Source organism: Amblyraja radiata, chromosome 6, assembly GCF_010909765.2.
Source record: "Amblyraja radiata isolate CabotCenter1 chromosome 6, sAmbRad1.1.pri, whole genome shotgun sequence".
In the NCBI taxonomy this organism is placed as follows: Eukaryota; Metazoa; Chordata; class Chondrichthyes; order Rajiformes; family Rajidae; genus Amblyraja; species Amblyraja radiata.
Genome location: NC_045961.1, coordinates 24956458 through 24983809, shown reverse-complemented (window position 1 = coordinate 24983809; position 27352 = coordinate 24956458). Strand labels below are relative to the sequence as shown.

The following is a 27352-nucleotide window of genomic DNA, read 5'->3' as shown; positions in this document are numbered from 1 at the left end:
CCCAACATGCTCAAGGTATCACATTCTGGGAAGCCAAATAGGAGTAAGAGATGTACAATAAATGGTAGGATCCTAAGGAATGATGATGATGAACAAAGAGAAGCAGGGGTCCGAGTCCATAGATTCCTGAAACTGGCAACACAAATTGATGGGATGGTAAAGAATATATGGCACAGATTGATGCAAAGTGCTAGAGTAACTCAGCTGGTTGGGCAGCATCTCTGGAGAAAAAGGACGGGTGACGTATTGTACTTCCCATTTCCTTATTGATGCCTTTTTGTCCTTTGGTAAATCATGAAAATTTCTCTTTCAGAACTCCGAGGCATTCGGCTAACTTGAATAACATAGAATACGTAGAACAGTACAGCAAAGGAACAGCCTCAATGTCTATGCCAAACATGATGCCAAGACTATCCAAGTGCACATAGTCCATATCCCTCCATTCCTTGCACATATTAAAATAATTTAATCAAATTCTATCTTTAACTTCTCCTTACCCATGGCTGTTTTTTTCTTTTTTTAGTAGCATGAAGAGATACATTAATGGTAAATGGTTCCAATTCCTCAAATCTCAGCCACTGGTTGTTTAGTCATACCATTCAGTGCATTTTCCCCAAACAAAGACAGCCAAAAGGAAGGAAGCATGTGGCAGTGCAAGGCAGGAGAGAGGGGGAGTGGAATAAGAGGAGATAGGGAAGGAAGAGGGGGAGAGAGAGGAAGAGACGACAAAGGGAAGAAAAGAGAAGAGGCATAGTTGAGAGTTGAGGAGGACTGGAGATGTGGATGATTTCCTGTAGATTTAGAAGCTGTTCAACTATAGTGGCAATATTCAGAACCAAGGTTATCAAAATTTTGCCGAAGTTTACATCTAGGACACCAAGCCTAGACTCCGCAACTGTTTCGCAGAACACTTGGGATCGGTCCACCAACGTTTACTGGACCTTCCAGTTGCTAACCATTTTAGTTCCCATTTCCATACTGACCTTTTAGTCCTGGGCCTCCTCCATTGCCAGTGGGGCCATATACAATCCGGAAGAACAGCACCTCATATTCATAAGATTAAATTTTATCTTTGTATGCCTCATTGTCACCTTTCCCTAGCGAACAATGATTTATTCTACATTTTCCTTTATCTTTGTCCCCTTTGATCTCTCATTGTCACACCTTACCCTTCCATTTCTGTGTCTCCCTCTCCACTTGAATCTCAGTCTGAAGAAGGGTCTCGACCCGAAACATCACCCATTCACCCCTCTTATTCTTCCTCTCTTCCATGTGTCCCACCTTGATGCTCATCCATTTCTCGTTTCCCTTCTCTCCATCCCCAACAACTTATAGTCCTTCCACTGGCTTCACCATTCACTGATTTTCTATCCTTATCTCACACTTTTTGTCCTTGCATCTCTGGCCTGAGGAAAGGTTCCAACCCAAAATATAACCTATCCATGTTCTCCAGAGATGCTATCTAATCTGCTGAGATCTTCTTTGTAAACTAGCAAATGCAATTCCTTGTGTCTACGTTACCTAAACCTCATTAGTTGAGCTACAGTATGCAGACGATATTCATGCTTGTGCAGACACCAAGCTATCATTTATGTTTTCAATGCAACATGAGAGACTTTGCACTCAACATGTAGAAGACGAAGGTCCTCTACCAACCTGCCCCAGCCCCATCAAACTGGCCTCCAACAAAACAAGCTTCCAGCAAATGGAAAACGAGGACCACTTGCCATACCTAGGAGAAGCAGACATCAATGAGGAAATTTACCATACCTTTTAAAGTATTACCACGGGCTTTGTTCTCAAGACTCAAATTCAGGAAGAGAAAGCCAGGGATGGGTTGTGTCTTTGGTTGCACCATTATGGTTACCTGTATTTCAGGGTTTTTTTGTGTTATTGACTATTATATATATTCATCTGTGTGTTATTATGTTAACAGACATGTTAAGTTGCAGCATGCAAGAATTTTATTGTTCCATTTCTGGTATATATGACAAACACTTGTCCGTTCCCTCCACAATATCCACGAGGAAGATAAGTAAACCTCTCCCTGATTGAGGCCCTAGTTACATTCATTTTGCCACAATGGGCAACGTGAGACTCCTGAAAAGGACACACTGTTCACAGGTCTCTCACAGGGACAGATGGACACAGGAAAATATTCAAGGACATGCTCAAATCTTCCTTGTAGAAAATGCAACACCTCACTACCACTTGGGAATCCCTGGCCCACAATCACCCAACGTTAAGGAGTGTTTGGGATGGCATTGAGATCCTCACAGATACACATTGGGATCATGCAGAAACCCTACAAAACTGACAGAAGGAGCAGACAATTTCATGAACTACCCATCACTTGCCCGGTTAACAACCACCCAATGATCCACAGTTCCCACACAGACCTCATTACCATAGGGAACACTACCATGCTGGTAGTAAATGATCCTCGATCCCGAGGGAAATCCCAAGAAGGAAGAAAGAAGATGAAGTCTAGCAGAAGAGAAGATGCCATTTTAATTATTACAGTAGCGGAGACTGGATCAGGTGACTAATTAATTTTAGGTCCGGCTGGTTATAATGGCCAATTGATAGCACACTAGATGGTATCATTACTAATTAATTGATTGAGAGGTTAAGCAGAATGATTTCTTACAACAGGCAATAGAAATAGTTCCTTTAAGTTCCAATTGTAGACTTAGTTAAGATGTCAAGCTATTGATTAAGGCACACAGCCAAAAAGAAAATGTTTTAAGTGCAGACATAGGATCAAGATTACTGACATCTGATCTGGTACTGATGGAGATCATATAAAGGTATACAAAGATCTGCAATTTATATAGTCTACCCCTGAAAAATCAAATGTGTACTACACCAAAAGAATGAATTACTCAAGAATCTAAAGAAAGAAATAAGCAATTAAGTGAAATGCTTTAAATAAATATGTCATCACATATTTATATTAACTTTGAATGAAGGACAGATTATATTTGTATAAAATGATTTCAGGTTTTTGTTGGAGCATCACAATGGACTGGATACCAATTAAAGGTGCTGTATGGTAATAATCTACATTTGGGGAAAAATGGTAATGCAAACCAATAACATTGAGATTCAAAGTTTCCATCCTATAAAAACAAATATTTGAATCCATTTGTATTTATGCCTTTTCAAAAACGAATAAACATTTACCGAGGCCGAGTTTAAGCATCAGGCAATAATCAATAATAAGTCAACACTGGCTTGTTATCAGACTGTTTCCAATCAATCAATATGTTAGAACATGAACTGGCAGAACTCTGGACCAGAAACACATGAAACCACTCCCGTCAACATACTTTGTACAGTCAAATTGTAGATAAAACTCGTACTTCAACAATTGTTGAGTGAATTATTTCACTTTTAAATAAGAATGGAAACAAAGGATTTAGTGAATAATCAAGTGATGTTAAATCCATAATCATGCTGAACACCATCAATAACAATTCTCAAGGATATATACAAAATAATATTATGCTAAATAAAATAAAGAAACTGAAATAAAAGTAGAAAATCCTGGAAACACTCAGCAGGTTAGATAGCCTACATCAAGAGAAACAAAGTTAACATTTCAAGTCAATGTGCCATGTGAGTGTCTCTAGCATTTCTGACAAGAGAACAAAAGACAAAATCGTCACTTTATTTTCTCAGGAAATGCTGATTTCTAATTATGAGTTGGATCAATTGGTGAGTGTGTATCTAAAGCTAAATAACAATTGAGCAACACAATTAAATGAGGTGTGTGTGTGTGTGTGTGTGTGTGTGTGTGTGTGTGTGTGTGTGTGTGTGTGTGTGTGTTTACTTTGTGTGAGCGTGCGTTAATCACAATGTCATTCAAAGATCTCACAAATTTCATCCAGAATGCAAAGATAATAATTAGAAACTGGGGCTTTAGAAACAGGACATTATTGCCATAGAGGGAGTGCAGAGAAGGTTCACCAGACTGATTCCTGGGATGTCAGGACTGTCTTATGAAGAGAGACTGGATACACTTGGTTTATACTCTCTAGAATTTAGGAGATTGAGAGGGGATCTTATAGAAACTTACAAAATTCTTAAGGGGTTGGACAGGCTAGATGCAGGAAGATTGTTCCCGATGTTGGGGAAGTCCAGGACAAGGGGTCACAGCTTAAGGATAAGGGGGAAATCCTTTAAAACCGAGATGAGAAAAACTTTTTTCACACAGAGAGTGGTGAATCTCTGGAACTCTTTGCCACAGAGGGTAGTTGAGGCCAGTTCATTGGCTATATTTAAGAGGGAGTTAGATGTGGCCCTTGTGGCTAAGGGGATCAGAGGGTATGGAGAGAAGGCAGGTACGGGATACTGAGTTGGATGATCAGCCATGATCATATTGAATGGCGGTGCAGGCTCGAAGGGCCGAATGGCCTACTCCTGCACCTAATTTCTATGTTTCTATGTTTCTATGCTTTCATTTTTGAGAAATAATACGAAAACAAAGTGTGTGTGTGTGTGTGCGCGCGCGCGCCTGTGTGAGCGTGCGTGTAATCCCAATGTCATTGAAAGATCTCAGAAATTTCATCAGAATGCAAAAATAATTAGAAACACAATAAGTAACATAATGATATATGACAATGCAGTACCTTTTTAAACTTTCCTTGACGTTTTGACGCAGCCTGCCCCTGGGAGTCAGAATAACACATTGTAAGAAAACATGCAGACACTGCACAATTTGGAGACCTTCTCCAATCTTATTGGGGTGCATTTTCTATGCTTTTATTGAAAGGCAAAATCCGCCCTCTTAAAATCTATAAGAATCCACATACTTTTGCTTACCACTATGTTTTAGGAGCCTAATCTAAATGGCAATTTAAATACAACTGGGAGAGGAATGGGAAACATTGTGTTATGCTCCTCACAACAGTTTGGATCAATTTCAGATCAAATTATGATAAACCCCCCAAATCTCTATCACATTCTGTACAGTATTTTTTTTAACCAGAACATTTTATCTTGTCTCACAAAAAAAATTGTCAAATATTTTGCTATTAGCCTTTTAAAGATGGCTGAGATAATTCACAATTCAAATCTGATGATCTATGGCAATATATGGTGGCTTTAAGATGCAAAAGTATTATGTATCTACAGAATGTACAAGCAGGTGTGTTATTACAGAAGCAAATGAAAGGTAAACCTAATAACTATTTTCCTTACAGGTATTTTAGAGTATTAAAATACCATATTTAAATTACCTATGCCCCAATCAGACATTTTTTAATTCTTGTTCTTACAATTTGTAATTGATCTCTTTACCCACATTGCCCATTGTTTACCAGCTGTTGGCAAAGCCTGTGAGTATACTGTTTTGAGGGCATTTTAAGACATGCTGTTAATATATTAATAGTGGGCCATATTTGTAAGATGCCTCTCTAAAAACGGTAAGCTATATTATTACAGAGGGCTGAACTGCAGTTTCCAAAAATCATTACACTGTATTCACAACTATAAATCTAATGTAATAAATGATTTTCTACACAGTAATTTTAAAACAAAACCATTTTTGAGTTAATTGTGTTAATCTACATGCAGAGCACAGGTCAGTAAACAGCTGTATAGAGTGGAGAATGGAAGACTTCCAGAAGCAGGGGCTAAATGCTTACGTCAAGCAGCTTCAGAAAGAAATGGATGAATTACATTTCATTGCTGCAGATCGAAAGAAAGGCCATCTCCGGGCAGTATGGAAGAATTATATACTCACTGCTTTCTTTCCCAATTCACTCTTTGCCAAAGTTAAAGTTCCTGAGAGGAAACAACCAGGTCCCGCACCTTTAGGAATCCTAGAATCAGGCAAGATTAAATTGTAGCGGGATCTGGAGGTCCTTGTTCATCAGTCAATGAAAGTAAGCATGCAGGTACAGCAGGCAGTGAAGAAAGCGAATGGCATGTTGGCCTTCATAACAAGAGTTGAGTACAGGAGCAAAGAGGTCCTTCTGCAGTTGTACAGGGCCCTAGTGAGACCACACCTGGAGCATTGTGTGGAGTTTTGGTCCCCTAATTTGAGGAAGGACATTCTTGCTATTGAGGGAGTGCAGCGTAGGTTTACAAGATTAATTCTCAGGATGGCAGGACTGTCATATGCTGAGAGAATGGAGTGGCTGTGTTTGTATACTCTGGAATTTAGGATGATAGGGGATCTTATTGAAACATATAAGATTATTAAGGGTTTGGACACGCTAGAGGCAGGAAACATGTACCTGATGTTGGGGAAGTTCAGAACCAGGGGCCACAGTTTAAGAATAAGGGGTAAGCCATTTAGAGCGGAGATGAGGAAACACTTTTTCACACAAAGAGTTGTGAGTATGTGGATAATTCTCTGTTCTCTGGATACTTTTAAGAGAAAAGCTAGATAGGGCTCTTAAAGATAGCGGAATCAGGGGATATGGCGAGAAGGCAGGAATGGGCTACTGATTGGGGATGATCAGCCATGATCACATTGAATGGCGTGCTGGCTCGAAGGGCCGAATGGCCTACTCCTGCACCTATGACCTATTGTAGCAGGGAACAGAAACATTTTTTCCAGCATTTCACATTTCCATCATTCTAGATTATATCCCAAAACATATATTCCTTTATAATGCTTCATCCTAAATTTGTCTTACAGGGAAATGGACCACACTTTAATTTCCTTTATGTCAATAGACAATATATTGAGTGGAGAAACGGCATGATGGCACAGCTGTAGTTGCTGCCTTACAGCACCGGAGACCCGGGTTCGATCCCGACTACAGGTGCTGTCTGTACGGAGTTTGTACGTTCTTCCCGTGACCTGCGTGGGTTTTCCCCGAGATCTTTGGCTTCCTCCCACACTCCAAAGACGTACAGGTATGTAGGTAAATTAGCTTGGTTTCCTTAGAAATTGGTAAGAGTCATTGGAGACATGCTGACTTTCCTTAGTCTTCTGAAAAGTAGAGGATATGAGTGCTTTCTTGGCCATAGCACACATATGTCTTGGTTGGTCAAAGACAAATTGTTGGTGATATTTACACCCAGGAGCTTGAAGCCATCTCCTCTTCAGCACCATTGATACAGACTGGGGCATATATTCCACCCCAATACTTCAAGATGATGACCAGCTCCTCCATTTTGATGACTTGGAGGGAGAGCTTGTTGGCTTGACACATCCATCCTATCACTCAAACTAGAGACTCTTACAGAACAACATTAGCTCTTGGTCAAGTTATGCTGCAATTTAAAAATGATTTTCCCTGCTTCAGTTTTATATGATTTCTCGCCACCCTATTTCTAAGCTATACTCATCTTCCTGCATTCCTCCAATTCTGGCCTTGGGCAACCACAATTTTCCACACTCTACCAATGGTCACTGTGTTTCAGCAGCCAAGTTCCTAAATGCTAAAATTCCTTCTCCAAAACCCAATGATCCCTAGTCTCCTCATTTTGGCAAACTTTGAACCAAAGGCCAGACGTCAGGCAGGTTCAACAGTAATTTAATGTGACAGCGAGAACACACACGCCCCCGAGAGGGACCTCGGGAAACCCCGTGGCAGACCAACGTCCCTGTTGCTCAATAGCTGAGGGGGATGACCCAAGGAGTGGCCTAACCCTCCGGGACCGCCACAGTCTTAATATTTCTTTATATGGCTCAGCTTAAAATTTTGTACGACAAAGCTCCTGTAAAATATCTCGTGAGTTTTTATTTTATGATAAGCACAATATAAATACTAGTCATTGATTTGTAATTATAATGTAAACACTAAAAAAATACTACTTACTTATCATCGGGAATAGAAGTAACAAAGAATGGTTGTGTGCAACCTGATTGTAGAGTTAAACTGGTGGATTTTTTCTTGCCTATTAATGCATTCCCGTGATTGTCATAAACATCTAAATTCAGAGAATTGGGGATTCTATGGGATACAATAATTGGAAGGTCTTTAAGGCGTTCCAGCTCACTAAGTTGTTCGTGACGTACTTGGAGACGGATGGTGTAGTCTCCTTTATCCAACTTCAGAGAATACTGTTACACAAAAAAGGAAACAATGCAATTAAAGCATTCTGTCTTTGGAAACTTGTTGTAATTTTAATTGTACGTGTAAATGAGCAAGTAAATGCTTGGCTTCCACATAAATAACACTACTTAAGTTGATTGGAGGCTGTAAATTCATTTTCAATTGACCATGGATGTAGGAATCAAATATTATTTTTAATTCACTGTAAATCTAAGAGAAATATTTATCGAGTTGAAACACAAATTTCATTGCACAGTAGAAATGCTTAGTGAAGTGCTTATTGCAGGTTTTCATTGAATTTTGCAATTAATCATTCAGTTTTATTTGAATCAAAATGTAATAATCTGCATTTTTTAAAATATATACAAGTGCACATACACATAAAAATCAATACAAAGGGGTGATCAAAAAAGCGGTATTTGCTAAAGATAAATATTTTGTTTATTATGCAATTGTTTTCTTCCCATTATGGTACACGTGGTTAAAACCAGATTGAAATATGAAAAATTGCCTATTATGTTTTGATGAAGGATCCCAAAATACATGTGACAGGGTGCAGAGTTGCTGCTTTTACAATGCCCGGATTCGATCCCGACTATGGGTGCTGTCTGTACGGAGTATGTACTCTTTCCCCGTGACTTGCGTGGGTTTTCTCCGGGATCTCTGGTTTCCTCCCACACTGCAAAGATGTACAGGTTTGTAGGTTAATGGCCCTAGTGTGTGTAGGATAGTGTTAATGTGCGGAAATTGCTGGTCGGTGTGGACTAGGTGGGCCGAAGGGTCTGTTTCCGCGCTGTATCTCTAAGCTAAAGAACTGTATGACAAACCAAGCTATTCAATTCAATGAGAATACTCGATGGGAAAGACACAATGAGTTATACAACACATTGTCCTGGCTGCACAAAGTAGAAAATGGAAAACAATGAGAAATTATTGCAAAGTGAGTAGCTACACTACCAAGGATGAAATCATTAGCACTTCATAGCTGGGCTAATAAATCACTAATACAGTTGTGGAAAAACTAGTTTAGGATAGATGAGCACCAAATAAAATAACAGTCTAGTGATATCAGTCATGGATATACAAACACAATGCAAGAAAGCTGTAATTAATATCAAGTTTACTCTAGTAAGAGGTGGAGTTTCCTCGTATATTTAAATAGGGAAATACATTTTTGTATTTCCACACCACCAGTCAGGAACTGCAGTGTTTGGACGTCTGGGTCACAGAACTTGGGTTAAAATGCTTTGAATTACAGTAAATTTAAGGCGCAAATAAAAGTGAGCCAGGGCAATGATCATCTGCAATAACAGGTAGTCTGTACATTATGGCTAAATCCCTGATCATCGTCATTCGCAGTCCTTAGTTGAGACCAACTGTGTAAATATTATAACGGCAAATAAAGGGAAATCAGGAGTAAAATTCCCAGCAACCGACTCCAGATACTCAAAAAGGGTATTTGTGTAATTTAATTACTAAGTAATCGACGAGAGGGACAACTCAAATTGGAATTTTTCATTTTAAGATTGTGGCGACTGAAGAATTTAGGCAAAAATGTAAAGCTTGGACTTTAGTTCATTAATTTATCTTTATTCTTTCCCTTATCCAGTTCAGTAAAAACAGCACTGGAGGGGAAACTACTTGACAAGGTGGGGATTACAAGAAGTAGATATTGAGAACAAACCCGAGAAACAAAATTATGCCTAGTTTGAACACAAATTATTTCAAAAAGCTATAGACTTGAAGATCTAGGTGTAAAAATAAAAACCAAAATGAAGCAACAAAAAAAAAAGCTACAAAACTGTGATGTTCATAGTATGGCAACATTTGAAATTGCAACAGCAAGAAGGTTGAGAAAAAAATCATTTAGTTATCATACACCAAACACTTGTATTGGATTTAAAGTTGTGCACGTTCGTACTTTAGTTACCTGATGCGGGTAAGCATCTCCTGATCCCATAAGTTTTTTGTTTTGATCAAACAGCATCCACAATTGGCTATCATATTCAGATTCATACAGTAGCTCGCAAAGCAAGGGACAGCTGACTGTTACTTCTCCATTCTTTGTCTATAGTCAGGAAGAAAGAGAATATTATTGCCTCTTTAGAATTAAAAGAATTTCAAATCATTAGCACACAAATAAGGAAAAAATGGGTTTACAATAAGATATACTAAAATGGCATGTTTACTATATTAATTATAGCTATTATCAATACTAAAAAATAAAGAATCTAAATAAATTCACAAGATGGAACTTTTTAAATATGGTAACCAGGGGATTATATTCCCTACAGATCAACAGCTGCTCTGTTCAACCAAATTATCATAAAATTGTACAGAATAGAAACAGGCTCTATTGGCCCAACTTGTTAATGCCAATCATGATGCCTATCTACACTAATCTTGCCAGTCCTGCATTAGCCCTGTATCCCTCAATGCCTGATTTAAGCACCCATCCAAATGCCTTTTAAACATTACAATTGTATATGCCTCCAATACTTCCTCTGCAGTTCGTTTCAGATATTTACCACCTTCTGTGTGGAAAAACCTACCCGAGATCCCCTCTGCTCCACAACTCTCCCCAGTGCATTACCATTCACTTACCCAGCTAGAGTCATTGTGTCATACAGCGTAAAAACAGGCCCGTCGGCCCAAACTTGCCCACAAAGGCCAACATGTCCTATCTACACTAATCCCACCTGGCTGTGTTTGGCCCATATCCCTCCAAACCTCTCCAATCCATGTACCTGTCTAAATGTTTGGGATCATTGTCTTGCTGTAGAATGAACTGCCGGCCAATGAGTTTTGAGGCATTTGTTTGAACTTGAGCAGATAGGATGTGTCGAAACACTTCAGAATTCATTATGCTACTACCATCAGCAGTTGTATCATCAATGAAGATAAGTGAGCCAGTACCTTCAGCAGCCATACATGCCCAGGCCATAACACCCCCACCACCGGGTATGCTTTGGATCTTGGACAGTTCCTTCTCTCCTCATACTTTGCTCTTGCCATCACTATAATATGAGTTAATCTTCGTCTCATTTGTCCACAAGACCCTTTTCCAGAACTGTGGTTGCTCTTTTAAGCACTTCTTGGCAAACTGTAACCTGGCCATTCTATTTTTGCAGCTAACCAGTAGTTTGCATCTTGCAGTGTAACCTCTGTATTTCTGTTCATGAAGTCTTCTGTTGACAGTGGTCATTAACAAATCCACACTGAAGAATGTTTCTGATCTGTCAGACAGGTGTTTGGGGATTTTTCTTTATTGTTAAGAGAATTCTTCTCTCATCATCTGTGGAGGTCTTTCTTGGCCTGCCAGTCCCTTTATGATTAGTAAGCTCATCAGTGCTCTCTTTCTTCTTAATTATGTTCCAAACAGTTGATTTTGGTAAGCCTAAGGTTTGGCTGATGTCTCTAACAGTGTTATTCTTGTTTCTCAGTCTCATAATGGCTTATTTGACTTCCATTGGCACAACTTTGGTCCTCATGTTGATAAACAGCAATAAAAGTTTCCAAAGGTGATGGAAAGATTGGAGGAAAGACTATGTACTGAGAGCTCCCTTGTACCTGCATTAAGGCGGCTTTTAAACACACCTGAGCAATTACAAACACCTGTGAAGCCATGTGTCCCAAACATTATGGTGCCCTGAAATGGTGGGACTATGTATAAACACAGCTGTAATTTCTACATGGTGAAACCAAAATGTATAAAAATGGCTTTTAATAAAAACTCAAATTGTGGAGTACAGAGGCAAATAAATAAATGATGGGTCTGTGTCCCAAACATTTTGGAGGGCACTGTATACTTAATCCTCTGAAGGCCAATGTCCCAAAAGCCCTTTTGACCACCCTGTCTACCTGCAATGCGACTTTCATTGAACTATGCACCTGTACTCCTAGATCCTTCGGCTCCATAAAGCTCCCCAGAGAGCCCTACCGTTCACTGTGTAAGTTCTGCTCATGTTAGTGCTTCCAAATAGCAACACCTCACATTTCTCTGCATTAAAGTCTATTAAGTATTCCTCAGCCCACCCGACCAAGACCCTGCTGCAATTTTTCACAACCATCTTCACTATCTTCAATGCCACCCACTTTTGTGGCATCTGTACATTCTCATCCAAATCATTGATAGAGGACCAACAGTAATACCAAACCCTGAGGCACACCACTAGTCACATGTTTCCAGTCATTCAATTTTATTTTTAATATGTTTTATTATTTATTATTTATTTATTTTTATGATACTGCCTGTAAGGAAAATTCATTTCGTTGTCTCTAATTGAGACAATTACAATAAATTTGAATACAATACAATTAGAATACAATGTTTCCAGTCTAAAAAACAACCTTCCATCACCACTCTGTTCCCTTCCAGATAGCTCACTTTCTCTGGATGCCATGCAATCTAATCTTCCAGAGCAGAGTACCTGGCAGAATCTTGTCAAAGTGAGAGATGCTCAGCTATTAATTGATCGAAGCAATCATACAACATGGTAATAGACTCTGTGGTCAAAATTGCCGGTGCCGAAACTGCTGCACATCTAAGCTAGTCCAATTTACCCGTGTTGGCCCGTATCCCTCCAAACCTTTCCCATCTGTGTACCAACCCAAAAGTCTGTAAATGTTGTTATTGCACCTACCTCAAAGACATTCTCGGCAGCTTGTTCCATATGCCCACAACGTTCTGTGTGAAAACTTTGTCTGGTGGATTCCTATTAAATCTTTGCCTTCTCGTCTTAAACCTATGCTCTCTAGTTTTTAATTCCCCTACCCTGGGAGAAATACTATGCATTCACCATATCAATTCCCCTGATGATTTTATACACCACAATAAGATCACCCTCAACCACCTATGCACCAAGGAATAAAGTCCTAGCCTGCCCCACCTCTCCCTATAACTCAGGTCCTTCAGTCCTGACAACAGCCTTGTAAATCTTCTCTACACCTTTTCCAACTTAAAGGCACCTTTCTGAAGAAGGGTGACCAAAACTAAACAATACTCAAAGTTTGGCCCCACCAACATCTTGTACAACTATAACATAATGTCTCTACATTTATACCGACTGAAGAAGGCCAATGTGCCAAAAGCCTTCTTCACCACTCTATCTACCTGTAACACCAATTTCAATGAACTACACACTTGTACTTCTAGATCCCTCTGCTAAATCCCAGTCATTTTAAGTAAAATGTTCTTCCGGAATTTGGGTAATATCAAAAGACTCAAGAATGGACTCATGCAAATTATGAGATGATAACTTGTCAGAAGCATGTTTGTTTTTACCTTTTGCTTCACAGAATGTTGGCCTACCTGATATTAAAATTCTAAGTACAGTGGAGCAATGATTTCTACAAGGTCATTGTTATAAAATAATGAATCTCTGGACTTTCTTATGTCAAGTCAAGTCACATTTATTTATATAGCACATTAAAAAAACAACTCTCGTTGGCCAAAGTGCTTTACATTTGTTATAAGAATAGTATAAACAAACCATCTACATACATATATACATTTAGCCCTCGCTCAGTGGACGTCAGGAAAGGCTTGGGAGTATAGATAAGATTTTAGTCTTGACTTAAAGGAGTCGATGGAGGGGGCAGTTCTGATGGGAAGGGGGATGCTGTTCCACAGTCTAGGAGCTGCAACCGCAAAGGCGCGGTCGCCCCTAAGCTTATGCCTAGACCGCGGGATATTCAGCAGCCCCAAGTCATGCGATCTGAGGGACCTGGAGGTGGAGTGGTGGGTGAGAAGACTTTTAATGTAGGAGGGGGCAAGCCCATTGAGGGCTTTGTAGACATAGAGGTTGGTCTTGAAATGTATGCGGAACCGCACAGGGAGCCAGTGGAGAGAGGCCAGGATCGGGGTGATGTGGTCCCTTTTTCGGGTGCCCGTCAGGAGTCTCGCTGCGGCGTTTTGGACCAGTTGCGGGCGGGACAGGGAAGATTGGCTGATGCCAGTGTAAAGAGAGTTGCAGTGATCTAGGCGGGAGGAGATAAATGTGTGGATGATCTTTTCGAGGTCATCAAAGTGGAAGAATTGTTTTATTTTAGCTATCGTCCACAATGAAATGGTGAACTGCTTCATAATACTTACTTGATGGAAGCTGTACATCAAAATAATCTCATAGAATTGACGATTGTTTGGTAACGTATCCCGTGGTCCTAAAGGCCTTGTTTTTGTACTTATCGGTCTGAAATTTAAAAACAAATTACAGAAGCAATTCATTAGAAATTGGTGCTTAGATATTTCATTGAACAGTTTATTTATAAAAGCAGAGCCAGAAAAAATAAAATTGTTATCCTTCAAAACGACTGCGGAAATGCATCTGCTCTCCACCTCTGGTTAGTATTTTATACTATAGTGAAGATACATAGACAATAGGTGCAGGAGTAGGCCATTAGGTCCTTCGAGCCAGCACCGCCATTCAATGTGATCATGGCTGGTCATCCACAATCAGTACCCCGTTCCTGCCTCCTCCCCATACCCCTTGATTCTGCTAGCCCCATCTAACTCTATTTTGAATGCATCTGGTGAATTGGCCTCCACTCCCTTCTGATGCAGAGAATTCCACAAATTCACAACTCTCCGTATGATAAGGTTTTCCTCATCTCAGTTCTAAATGGCCTACCCCTTATTCTTAAACTGTCGCCCGTACTCACACCTTCACCTGCCGCTCCTCTGCCGACCTTGAAGGTTGCTTATTGGTTTTATTTTTTAATTTGTCACCCTAACCTCACATTCATGTGAAATCCTTATGTTGCTTATTGTTAACTTGGGTGATTGCCAACATTTCCTTGCAAGATACAGGCAGATCTTGTTCACGGTGTTAGCCAAGGTATAAATGTTAGTGCACCAGCAAAATTCTTGAAATAAGAGCACGAGATGTTGTTTACATCCACAAGGAGGACAAGTTGAGTCAACACCCACCACTGAAACAAATTCACTCCCACAGCATTGCTCCAAAATATCAGCTGAAACTTTACTTGTCTATATTGTGGAACTTGAACCCACAACTCTAACATAAATCAGAGCACTGCCAATGGCCTTATAGTGAACAATAACCTGTGGATCATCAATCCACAGGCAAAAACACAAATCAGCTTCCAATTTCTTATCAATTTCTAGGAATCCATCGCTATATTCTTTGAAATGTTAACCATTTTGGTTACACCTAATAAAATGAAATGGGTAATAAATTAAACCAATCACATAGTTTAAGTAAATCAAGTGCCATGCCCTCTTCTTACTGCTACCATTGGGCAGGAGGTACAGAAACCTGAAGTCGCACACCACCAGGTTCAGCAGCAGCTACTTCCTTAGAAGGGCGGCCCAGTGGCGTAGCAGTAGAGTTGCCGCCTTGCAGCATCAGAGGCCTGGGTTTGATCCTGACTACAGGTGCTGTCTGTACGGAGTTTGTATGTACTCCCAGTGAATGCATGGCTTACTCAGAGATCTTTGGCTTCCTCCCACACTCCAAAGACGTACAGATTTGTTTGTTAATTAGTTTGGTTAAAGTGTAAATTGCCCCTAGTGTGTGTAGGATAGTGTTAATGTGCGGGGATGGCTGGTCGCCACGGGCTCGATGGGCCGAAGGGCCTGCTTCCGCGCTGTATCTCTAGACTAAAACTATTTGGTCCTTGAACCAACCTGCACTGCCTGAATCCTAACGTGACAACAGAACACTTTGGACAACCACCTGCACTAAACAGACATGCCATTTCTTCTAACTGTGTTTTGCACCATTGTCTTGTTTTTATTTTGCATAGTATTCTTTCTTTTACAATTTTTTTACAATTTATGTCTAATTTATGCTTTGCGTATTTATCCGAGTCTACATGCTTGTGATGCTGCTGCAAGCAAGATGTTTATTGTAAATGTATCTCACTGTACTTGTACAGATGACAATAAACTCAACTTGACTGCTTCCAGAAGAGTATTGAGAGGAACTACTTAGTGGATTATATTGAAAATCTTAGCGGATGACAATTTTTCTATTGCCAGGATTATACATGAAACAAAACTGGCAACAGGAAGTACCATCTTCAAAACATATACCCTCAAAGCCAAAAAGAGAATGAATACTATCTATTAAGATGACCAATTAACTTAAACAACAATCATTATTTACCTCAAGGATTGAATCCAGCATTTGAGACTAATTAAGGGAGCAACCTCTTCATACTTCATTGTAGATATTACATCAAAACGAGTAATTCCATCTGCAGCATTCTGCATTGGAGAAAACATTAGGAGAAATTAAAAGCAGGCTCGGATAATGATGAGTTTTCATTGGAATAGCCAGACATGCATTATAAAACAAATTTAACCAAATGAAATTAACCCTTTGGATATTAAATACATCAAAAGTACATCTGGTACCTGAGAGACATATTTACTGAATTTTGTAGCATAAATATCCTTACAAACAAAGGTCAAATGAACATGCATTTACATAGCATTTCAGAAGATTCAAAACATTTCCAATTATTTAGCTCTGAAACTGTGTCCACTAATCTGGGAGACAATGTGCAGTTATACAAGATGCACGACGATCAAATAAACTATTTTCCTTGTAAACATTGATCATGACACAGGAGTAACATTCTTACAATGATTGAGGGCATAGTTACCCTCCTCATCCACTCAATAGGATTTTGTTTTGAAAGCGCTTCAGAGGGTGATACCACCACCACTCTTTTGGGATCGGAGTAATGTATTAGCATGGTTTATGTCCACACATGTTCGAAGAGCTGCTAGAATGCTATACCCTGTTGCCCAACTCAATAGAGAAAACAAAATCACTGAAATGATTATATTTTCTCTTTTGTACAAAGAGTTGGAGTATTTACACAAATAGTTTTGTAAACAATATTATGCCAAGGATAGTTAACAAAATATTATTTCCTATATTTCCTTTTCTAAAACCTTTAAGTATGCCTAATGATATTCTAGTGTTAAATTACAACTTTATCTTTGAATTCCAATGTTTTATCTGTACATCAAATTTCATAACAAATATATATTTGTAGGTTTTATGTATTGTTGCAGTAAATGGTTTAAAAACCTCCAAATATTTTACTTCTTTGCAAACTTCAAAAGATTTATTGTAAATATAATTGGCACATTTAATCTATGATTAACTCTCCTGATACGAGTTGCGATTTACTTATTTTTAATTATTGTACCTACTTCTAAACAAAAAAAAAATCCAACATACATACGATGTGTTAATTTGGAGCAGGAGTGGGCACCTCAAGCCTACTCCATCTGCCAATGGGACGATAACTGAATTGATTACAAGTTCAACAATATATTTCCACCTACAGGTTCTCCCCAGTTAGGAATGCCAGCTGATGTACAACACGTACATATGAGTAATGTTTGGGACACTGGCAGATGGATTTGCCGACTGTTAACAGCCTGCAGGTATATTCTGCCATGCAAGAACATGGGTTATAATCAGTTCTGTCATAACCTGCAGAGGACCTGCATTTGTGGCAACCTTTCACCGTCTTACGTCATCTATCTCCTCTTTAAAATATTAATCGGTTCTTTTCCTTAAAAGGCCTTGAATCAAAATTGGTGTTTGCAATGGTTCATAATAAATAAAACAAATAAAAGCTGCCATATGACCTAATTTTGTAACTACTCTCAAATACATAGTTTTAATTAAAAATTTGCACCAGGAATAGTATTCAATTAATAAAAATCAAATATATTTAATAAATATAAAGTAAAAACTTACAATGTGCAGTTGAGAGGGAGTGCAAAGGATTCCATGGAAAGAAATGGTGTACTTGACACTGACGTCACCAAGGCTGGCCCACCAACGAGCAATGCAAAATTCTAGCGTTTTGCCATGCTAATAACAGTAAAGTTAAAAAAAAGTACATACTTTCAAAATTATTTTTTTACGACTTTAAAGCAAAAAGTAATTAAATGGTTTTATGTTAGGTTTATGCTCACCAAAACTGGAAATGCCTCCGAACAAGATCCTTTCTCTAAAAGTGATATGAATTTATAGAATTCATTGGTGCGATAAGCTTTTTGTTTCTCTAGTTGTACTGCATGAAGGACAAACTTTGAGGATACATCAGATGAAAGTGAAGAAACAGTAACCTCTGTAAAAAAAAATTAAAACACACAAAAATAAATAAGCAATAGCACTGCTCCCTTTGTGGAAATGGTAGCTACGCATTTTGACAGAACTGGCAAAGATTATTTTCATATGTGAAAACTTAGCCTCTGTGGTGATAACCAAATGTGGTTTTTGAAGTAGGAGAAAGGGACTCCAAAAAATGCAGTGAAAAATTCGGGTTCTTTCCTGCATTGTTGTCAGATTTGAAATTGTGTACAACTTTGTGTAGATCTCCTTATTCAATACATTAAAACTGACGCACAGTACCACAGAAAGCATCGAGACCATTTTGTTTAGGCCTCCATCTAACCAAAGATGGCAGACACAGCACCTCCACACCCCTCAGAGTAAAACAGACATTGGTTGCACACGTTTAGGATACCTTCCCAGTTATTGTAACCAATCACATACCAGAGGTGAACATTTTTTTTACTGCACAGCCATATCAAAATGTTATCTTTGCCCACCTTTTTAACCAGCATTCCATTTCACCTCTGCCACCAACCATGCTTAGTCAAACAAGCTGAGCTAAAAATATAAACCTATGGATTTTTGCTCAATGCAATTGTTATCAAGTGGGTGCCTTACAGAAAATATTATTTTGTGGGAAAGTACTATTAAATTTGACAAGTTGATTCCACTTACAAAAGTAAACAATTAAAAACAAGGTTGCTTAGAAAAAAAATATGTATATAGTGTCAGCACTTCTACATTTCACAAGTACATTTAATACACTAAAATATCATGCATGTACTCTTAAAGCAGAAATGACAGAATCCATTTGGAAAGTAATCTACCGAATAGAAAACAGTTTAAAATATGGTGCTCTTACCAGCCCAAGTAGCACCACAAGGCACTTCAAGAAAATGCCGTATGATTTGGCCAGGTTTGAAGTGAACATCACTGCACACAAGCTCATAACCCGATGATTCATGGACCCTACAATGAAGAATACAGGAGAGGTAACCGAGCGTTTAGTCTTAGAGGAAACATGGTCTTAAGTCTAAAGAAAAAAAAAACTTCGAAAAAGTGAGAAAGATTGGGAGAAAATATGCTCCCACAATGCAGGATTGGGGAATGTGTGCAGGGTTGATGTAACAGAATTAAAGGGCACTCTTTTAAAAAGGTGTGGAGGAACTTCTTTAGTCAGAGGTTAGTTAATCCGTGGAACTCATTGCCACAGAGGGCTGTGGAGACCAACTCAGTGGATATTTTTAAGGCAGAGATAGACAAGTTCTTGATTAGAACGGGTGTCAAGGGTTATGGGGAGAAGGAAACTGGATTAGGTGGCAGAGATCAGCCATGATTGAATGGCGGAGTAGACTCAATGGGCCGAAAGGCCTAATTCTATTCCTATAACTTGTGAAGGTATGAACAGAAGTGGAAGACATTACTCTAACAAAAAAAACCCAATATATTCATGGGCCTTTTGCTGTTGCTACTGAAGATATGAACATGGAGTCGGAAATGAAAGCAATTTGATACAAGTAGAACTCTTTGGAGCAAGCCAGAGACACCTGAACTTTGAACAGCTAGAGTAATATAACTTGGCAAGAGAATGTCAGAAAAAGTGAAAGTTAAAAAATGGTGGGAAGGTCCGGCAAGGAGCTGAAGTGAACTCAACCAAAACCAGAAGTGAATTAATAAGATTTCAGAATGTGAAAAGGCGTTAATCAGAATTTCAATATTGGTACACATAGATGAGAGCTTGGCAGAAAAGGAATGTCAACCCAAGTCTTTTTTAAACAGATATTTCAGGGCACCATGCAGGGAACTAGAAAGAAGGAGTAAGTTTGGATTGACTCAATTATAGCATGTTAGTAAAATGTAACAAAAAGGTTGGTCTATTAACATTAGTAAATATCATGTGATCCGGGTCAGATGACACAGAGTAAAAACACCATGCAACAGAAGATCCAGCAATGTTCTGAAAGGCAAACGGCAGGCAACTCTGCTGCATAAGGAACATGAGCTACCAACTGCATGCCCACACTCAACATATTTATACTCCCATTTTAACCATGAGGTCTCAACCACTCTGGCTTAACAGTAGTGCGCTCAACTTTGCACTTGAATAAACCACCATCGAACCATTAAATTGAACCACTAACGATCAAAGAACAAAAATAGATTTTTACCCTAATGACAAATAATGGCAATGAATTGGGAAATTCAATAGAAAATGAATGGGAATTACTACACATCAGGCAAGGTCATGGCAGGAAAAGAAGAAAGCTATAGGAAATTGTTAATCCTAACTACATCAGTCTGAAGAAGGGTCTCGACCCGAAATATCACCCATTCCTTCTCTCCAGAGATGCTGCCTGTCCCGCTGAGTTACTCCAGCATTTTGTGTTTACCTTAGTGTAACTTATTAATCAGTTTAGATATGCACTCTGGAAATAACTAATAGTCTAAGTTAATCTTGCCTCAGAAATCAGTCATATCACAATAGAAGGGTATGAAAACAGAAGGTTATGAAATCAAGACAGAAAAATAAATCAATTGATAGATTTACTAACCTTAGTGGTACAATGACTGTAATTGGAAGTCTAAACAAAGGCCCTGCGTCAGGAGCTGTGGTATCATAACCACAAACCTGCAATAAATAAATAAATTAATGCAAGAACAATAACCAAAAATTGCAGTATTACATATAGTACCATAAAATATTGCAAATCTAGCCTCAAACGTGTGGTGAGATTTACACCAAGCCTTTCAAAAAAAGAAACTTTAACATTATTCTTTGAATAATTTCAGAAAACTTTATTTGTTACGGTCAAGACTTAAAACAATTTAACCGATTTAATAATGGCTTGTAATAAACAGTACATGTGCATGACACTAAGATAATGGCAACCATGTACAAATGTAAACATGAACAGTGGATTAACACCAGAGAATGGAGAATCGACCCTACATCAGTCTGAAGAAGGGTTTTGGCCCAAAACGTTGCCTATTTCCTTTGCTCCATAGATGCTGCTGCACCCGCTGAGTTTCTCCAGCACTTTTGTCTACCTTCGATTTTCCAGCATCTACAGTTCCTTCTCAAACGCCAGAGAATGGATCTCATTTGTCGGTTACTTGGCAAAAGCACTAAGTGACATGGTTATGGGTGTCTCAGGAAAGTGGGATGGCTCTAAAAATGATCAGAGCAGTGATCTATATCTCATCAGGAAACTAGGTATTTACAAAAACTATTCAATTAGAGGCGATTATACTGCACCTGAAAGGGGAACTGAATTCAAAGGTGAAAGGTGGAGAGAGCAACAGAGAAGCCAGATTCAAATACAAGACAATTAATTGAAAATAATGAAAAGAATTACAACAGAATAGACAACACAGGCAATACAGAAATTAGATTATTTTCAAGCTGAATCTGCACATCCCTTTGCAAATTCGAATGAAAGTTTTAAATTTTTTTTTTTTTTTTAATAGTATACAACGAGTACGTTTATTAGATGTATCATTTTCAATAAGGTACCTCAGTAAAATGCACCCCTTCACGAAGGCCAGATGGATTCACTCGAATATTTATATGTCGACACTGATTCATTAGCTCCAGATGACTGGGGCAATTAATCCATGAAGCATTGCAGGTTAGGGCTATGTGAAGTTGCAGAGATATCCGCTCAGAGTTTACTGGTGGAAAATGTAAGAAAATATCACGTAAAGCATCTATACAATTAAATAATTACACATTTGGGATCTTCACCTGCAGTCCATGTATAATTTTTTTATAAGAAGTTGTTGACATCTGGAATGTGACAGGTAAAAAACCGAGTAAGCTCCTGCGATATTGATCAAGTTAAATCATCTGCTTTACAAGAATTTGCAATATCAGATAACGTCTTATTCTTTTGCCCAAGGGAAGCTGTGTTTCAAGGGTCCAAAATGTAATTATTCCCAGGTACAGAACAGATAAAATGTAAAGAAAAAAAGGAACTGCAGATACTGGTAAAGTGCTGGAGTAACTCCAGCAGGTCAAGCAGCATTTCTGGGCCAGGATGTTTCTTCAGATTGATTGTGTTGGGGGATGGGGGGGGGGGGGGGTAGAGAGAGATGGGTAAAGAATACTGGAAGGGAGGAGAGGTGGACAAAGGCTGGCGAGTGATAGGTAGATACAGGTGAAGGAGGGTTTTTGATAGGCAGATGGTTGGAGGAAGATCTCATTGGTTGGTTGGCTTCACTCTAGAAATGGATAAGACCAGAACAGAAAGGTCATTATGGGAATAGGAAGGGGAGTTAAAATGGTTAGCAACTAGGAAATCCAATAGGCCTTGCTGGACCGAGCGCAGGTGTTCAGCGAAACAACATCTGAGTTTATGTATGGTCCTGCCAATGTAATGGGAGAACACCAGATGCAGTAGATGAGGTTCGAGTAGGTGCATCTGAATCTCTGTTTCACTTGGAAAGACTGCCGGGGTTCCTGGATTGATGCGAGGATGGAGGTATTGGGACTGGTGTTACATCTCCGATAATTGCAGGGGAAAGTACCTGGAGAGAGGGTGGTTTGGGTGGGAAGGGATGGGAACCAAGGAGTTGTGGATGGTGCAGTCTCTGTGGAGGGCGGAAAAGAGTAAAAATGGGAAAATGTGACTGGTGGTGGGATCTCATCGAATATGGCCGAAATGTCAGAGAATGATGCGTTGGACGCAGAGGCTGATGGGGTAAAAGGTGAACTCCATCCTTGTTTCATGAGCGCAGGAGCAGGACTAGGGGAACAGAGATGCGGGAGAGGGATCCATCTATGACAGCAGGGGGGGGAAATCATGTTTACTAAAGAAAGGATGTTCCAGAATGGAAAGCCTCAACTTTGGAGCAGATGCAGCAGAGATGGAGTTGATAACGTTAATGAAATCAACGAGTTCTGGAATGGTGCCAGTGTATACTTGGAACAAGGTTTGTTCAACGTAACCAACAAAAGGGCAGGCATAGTTGGGAATCATGCCCATAGCTACATTTTTCACAAAGAAAGGAAGAAACATCAAAGGGAAGTTGTTGAGGGCAAGGATAAGTTCTGCCGAGAGGAGGAGTGTTAGTAGAGGGAAACTCATTGGGTCTCTGTTCAAGAAAAAACCAGAGGGCCTTGAGACCTTTCTGGTGGGGGATGGAGGTGGAAAGGGACTGGACTTCCATGGCAAAGGTGAGGCAATAGCAGCTGAGAAATCTAAAGCTATTGAAGCGTTGAAGGGCGTGTGAGGAGTCTCATAAGTAAGTAGGAAGGGAGTGGACAAAGGTGGGGATGGGGGTAATAGGATGGAATCAAGGTATTTGGTAATTAGTTCAGTGGGTCTGCCAGGGCAGCCCTGTTTGTGGATTTTGGAAAGGAGATAGAAGCGGCAGTGTGGGGGTGGGGAACTATAAGGTTGTAAGCTGTGGAGGGGAGATTGCCAGAAGTGATGAGATTGGCAAGTCTGGCAGACACGGCCTGGTGTTCTCCTGTGGGGGTCATGATCAAGGGGTAGGTATGATTAGGTATCCGAGAGCTGGCGTCTGGCCTCAACATGGTAGAGGTCAGCTACAATGGCAGCTCCCTCGTGGGTGGGCTTAATAACAACGCTGGAGCTGTTGCCGAGTGAGCAGAGGGTCGTGTGTTAAGAGTGGGTAAAGAGAGCAGAGAAGTCAAGACGGTTGATGTCGCGCTAGCAGTTGGAAATGAAAAAGTCCAGAGAGGGTAGAAGGCCGGCAGCGGGAAGCCGAGGAGGAATATTGGAGACGGGAGGAGTCTTGTAGACAAGGACTCCTGACCAGGGAAAAAAGCAGGAGGCAGAGGTGACGGAAGAAGAGCTCTACACAATGACAAGCCCGCAACTCATTGAGGTGTGGCCATAGGGGGGCAAGGCAAGGCCTCCACCAGTACGATCCGAGTTCCTAGAGGAACAGCACCTCATATTTCTCTTGGGTAGTCTGCACCCTAAAGGCATGAACACCAAATTCTTTAATTTCATGTAATCCACCTCGCTTCCTTCCTTTCTCTCTCCTCTGATCTATCCTGCGCCTCTCACACATCCTATTCCTCCCACAATAATCCCAAGCCTGTCACCCTGTTTCTTTCCCTGCCTACATCAGTGTGGAACCCATAAACTCCTCCCATTGGACCCCCCACCCCCACCCCACTCACTCAATGTTTAGTATAATTGTGTGTAACCCACAATCTCCTCCCTTGTTGTTCCCTTCACCACTGACTCAGTTCCACGATTCACTTTCCTTTCTTATCAGATTTGTTCACCACTCATCTCCCAGCCTGTCACCATCTCCACCCCATCCAACTCTTATCTGCTAATCAACACCTCCTCCCCTTTAGTTCCTGCCCCACTCATTTCCTCCACCCTTTTATATCAGCTACTTCTCTCTATTCTTTCAATCAGAGTGAAGAGCACCAAGCCAAAACATTGCCTGGCCCATTTCCTTCCACAGATACTGCCTGACCCACTGAGTTCTTCCAGCAGACTAAAATTTTGATCCAGATTCCAGAATTTGCAGTCTCTTGTGCTGACAGAAAACATTTGTGTTTAATTGTCACTTAGATTGAATTATCATTTTTTTTAAATTCTGATTTAGGTTTGGAGATTATTTAACTTAGACATTCTGGCTCCGGTATCAACCAACTGCCTGTGCTCTTACATTATTTGCAGATGTACAGGGCCCTGGTGAGACTGCGTCTGAATGGTGACCGATTAGGAAAAGAGGAGATACAACGAGACCTGGGTGTCATGGTACACCAGTCATTGAAAGTAGGCATGCAGGTGCAGCAGGCAGTGAAGAAAGCGAATGGTTTGTTAGCATTCATAGCAAAAGGATTTGAGTATAGGAGCAGGGAGGTTCTACTGCAGTTGTAAAGGGTCTTGGTGAGACCACACCTGGAGTATTGCGTACAGTTTTGGTCTCCTAATCTGAGGAAAGACATTCTTGCCATAGAGGGAGTACAGACAAGGTTCACCAGACTGATTCCTGGGATGTCAGGACTTTCATATGAAGAAAGACTGGATAGACTCGGCTTGTACTCGCTAGAATTTAGAAGATTGAGGGGGGATCTTATAGAAACTTATAAAATTCTTAAGGGGTTGGACAGGCTAGATGCAGGAAGATTGTTCCCGATGTTGGGGAAGTCCAGAACAAGGGGTCACAGTTTAAGGATAAGGGGGAAATCTTTTAGGATCGAGATGAGAAAAACATTTTTCACACAGAGAGTGGTGAATCTCTGGAATTCTCTGCCACAGAAGGTAGTTGAGGCCAGTTCATTGGCTATATTTAAGATGGAGTTAGATTTGGCCCTTGTGGCTAAAGGGATCAGGGGGTATGGAGAGAAGGCAGGTACAGGATATTGAGTTGGATGATCAGCCATGATCATATTGAATGGTGGTGCAGGCTCGAAGGGCCGAATGGCCTACTCCTGCACCTATTTTCTATGTTTCTAACTATTGTGTGCAATTTTGGTCTCCTAATTTGACAAATGACATTATTGCTATTGAGGATGTGCAGCGTAGGTTCACCAGGTTAATTCCTGGGATGGCGGGAATGACGTATGATTAAAAAAATGATCAACTGGGCTTGTGATCGCTGGAATTTAGAAGGATGAGAGGAGATCTTATAGAAACATATAAAATTCTTAGAGGATTGGACAGGATAGATGCAGGAAAAATGTTCCTGACGTTGAGGGAGTCCAGAACAGGGGTCACAGTTTAAGAATAAGGGGTAGGCCATTTAGGACTGAGATGAGGGAAACCTTTATCACCCAAAGAGTTGAGAGTCTGTGGAATTCTCTGCCACAGAAGGCAGTGGAGGCCAATTCACTGGATGTTTTCAAGAGAGAGTTAGATTTAGCTCTTTGGGCTTAGGGAATCAAGGTATATGGGGGGAAGGGGGGGGGGGAGAGCCAGAATGGGTACTGATTTTGGATGATCAGCCATGATCAGGCTGGCTCTAAGGGCCGAATGGCCTACTCCTACACCTATTCTCTATGACACATGTTAGACTTCCAAATAGTGATGAGAAGGAAAATCTGCTCTTTATTATTTATAATAGTTCTGGAAAATCTCCCAAACTATATTGCACTGTAACAGAATATACTATTTTATAGAAATTATACAAGGAATAACTCTCTTAACCAACAGCTTTGTTCCTTTTCTAAATTGTAGTCAGTGTTGTGGGTTTCAAGCCTTGCTGAAGTCTTAATATATTAACCCAGCTGACACATAATGAGGAGACACAAGGAACTGCAGATGCTGGTTTACAAAAACACACACAAAGAGCTGGAAAGTAAAACAGCACATACACAACGTGACGTTTTGGGTCAGGACCCTTCTTCAGACAGATGGGTCGTCTTCTTCAGACATCAGTCTGAAGAAGGGCCCCAACTCAAATAATCACCTATCCACGTTCTCCAAAGATGCTGCCTGACCCACTGAGCTACTCCAACACTATTTTAGCAAAGAATGAGGAATTGTTCCAATGCTGGACATTTTCTTTCAGGAAAGTGTAAATCAAGTATTCATTCATCTTCTCTGATGGATTAATAGAACATCTTTCTTTTCAAATGGTTTTCTATCATGTTTTACTTTACTAATTATTCTTTCCCATCCTCCTTACCATTTTATAATGAAAGTATTTTTTAAGTTTTAGCATAACCTAATGTACCAATTTGCCATCACCCTCTTATCTCCATTAACACCCCAGGGTCTCAAAGACGCTTGATGTATTCCACCATTCCCAACCAACCAAGAGGCCCAGTGTCATGCTGATAATGATTATAACCTCAATTCCATATTCCCGGCTACCCACAGAAAAGGTTAATTGTCAAGAATCTGCCCATTTCCACCTTCAAACAAACTAAACCCTTTACTGGAAAAACATGCGATCAGTAAATTGCTCTCACCTGCATACTCTGGAAACACTGGTTCTATTGCTACCCCATGGTCTGAAGGTGAAGCCTGGTTGGGCGAATCACGCAGGTAAATTCCCCGTTGGTTGCCAACAAAAACATTAAAACCCAAATTACGAGTGGGCATTAATGAATTTTGCACAAGGTATTCATAAGCTTTATCAACCTAATAAGAGAAGAGAAATAGATTTCATATCATGAATTCTGAAACTTGTAAAGGGTAATATTTACCAAATAAAAACACCAAAACATGACATAACAGCACTGCAGCATGTGGAAATATGGCCTGGAAGTACCAGTAAAGCAGACTG

The 27352-nt window shown here is 40.0% G+C and overlaps 1 protein-coding gene across 4 annotated transcripts in view; it reads right to left on the bottom strand.

Annotated features, from left to right (window-relative positions):
- Window positions 1–27352, bottom strand: part of tpp2 (tripeptidyl peptidase 2) — an 81053-nt gene that overhangs the window by 26730 nt on the left and 26971 nt on the right. The window contains exons 13-24 of one of the 4 annotated variants that reach the window (XM_033022320.1): window positions 27036–27207; window positions 21642–21799; window positions 20680–20756; window positions 18990–19096; window positions 17986–18140; window positions 17765–17881; window positions 16148–16248; window positions 14113–14209; window positions 9940–10086; window positions 7782–8026; window positions 5750–5828; window positions 4635–4673 (exon numbers count right to left, since the gene is read on the bottom strand). In XM_033022320.1, coding sequence (XP_032878211.1) covers window positions 4635–4673; window positions 5750–5828; window positions 7782–8026; window positions 9940–10086; window positions 14113–14209; window positions 16148–16248; window positions 17765–17881; window positions 17986–18140; window positions 18990–19096; window positions 20680–20756; window positions 21642–21799; window positions 27036–27207 — 1494 coding nt within the window. The remainder of the gene's footprint in view (window positions 1–4634; window positions 4674–5749; window positions 5829–7781; window positions 8027–9939; window positions 10087–14112; window positions 14210–16147; window positions 16249–17764; window positions 17882–17985; window positions 18141–18989; window positions 19097–20679; window positions 20757–21641; window positions 21800–27035; window positions 27208–27352) is intronic. The other 3 variants (XM_033022321.1, XM_033022322.1, XM_033022323.1) reach the window with 3 other exon arrangements.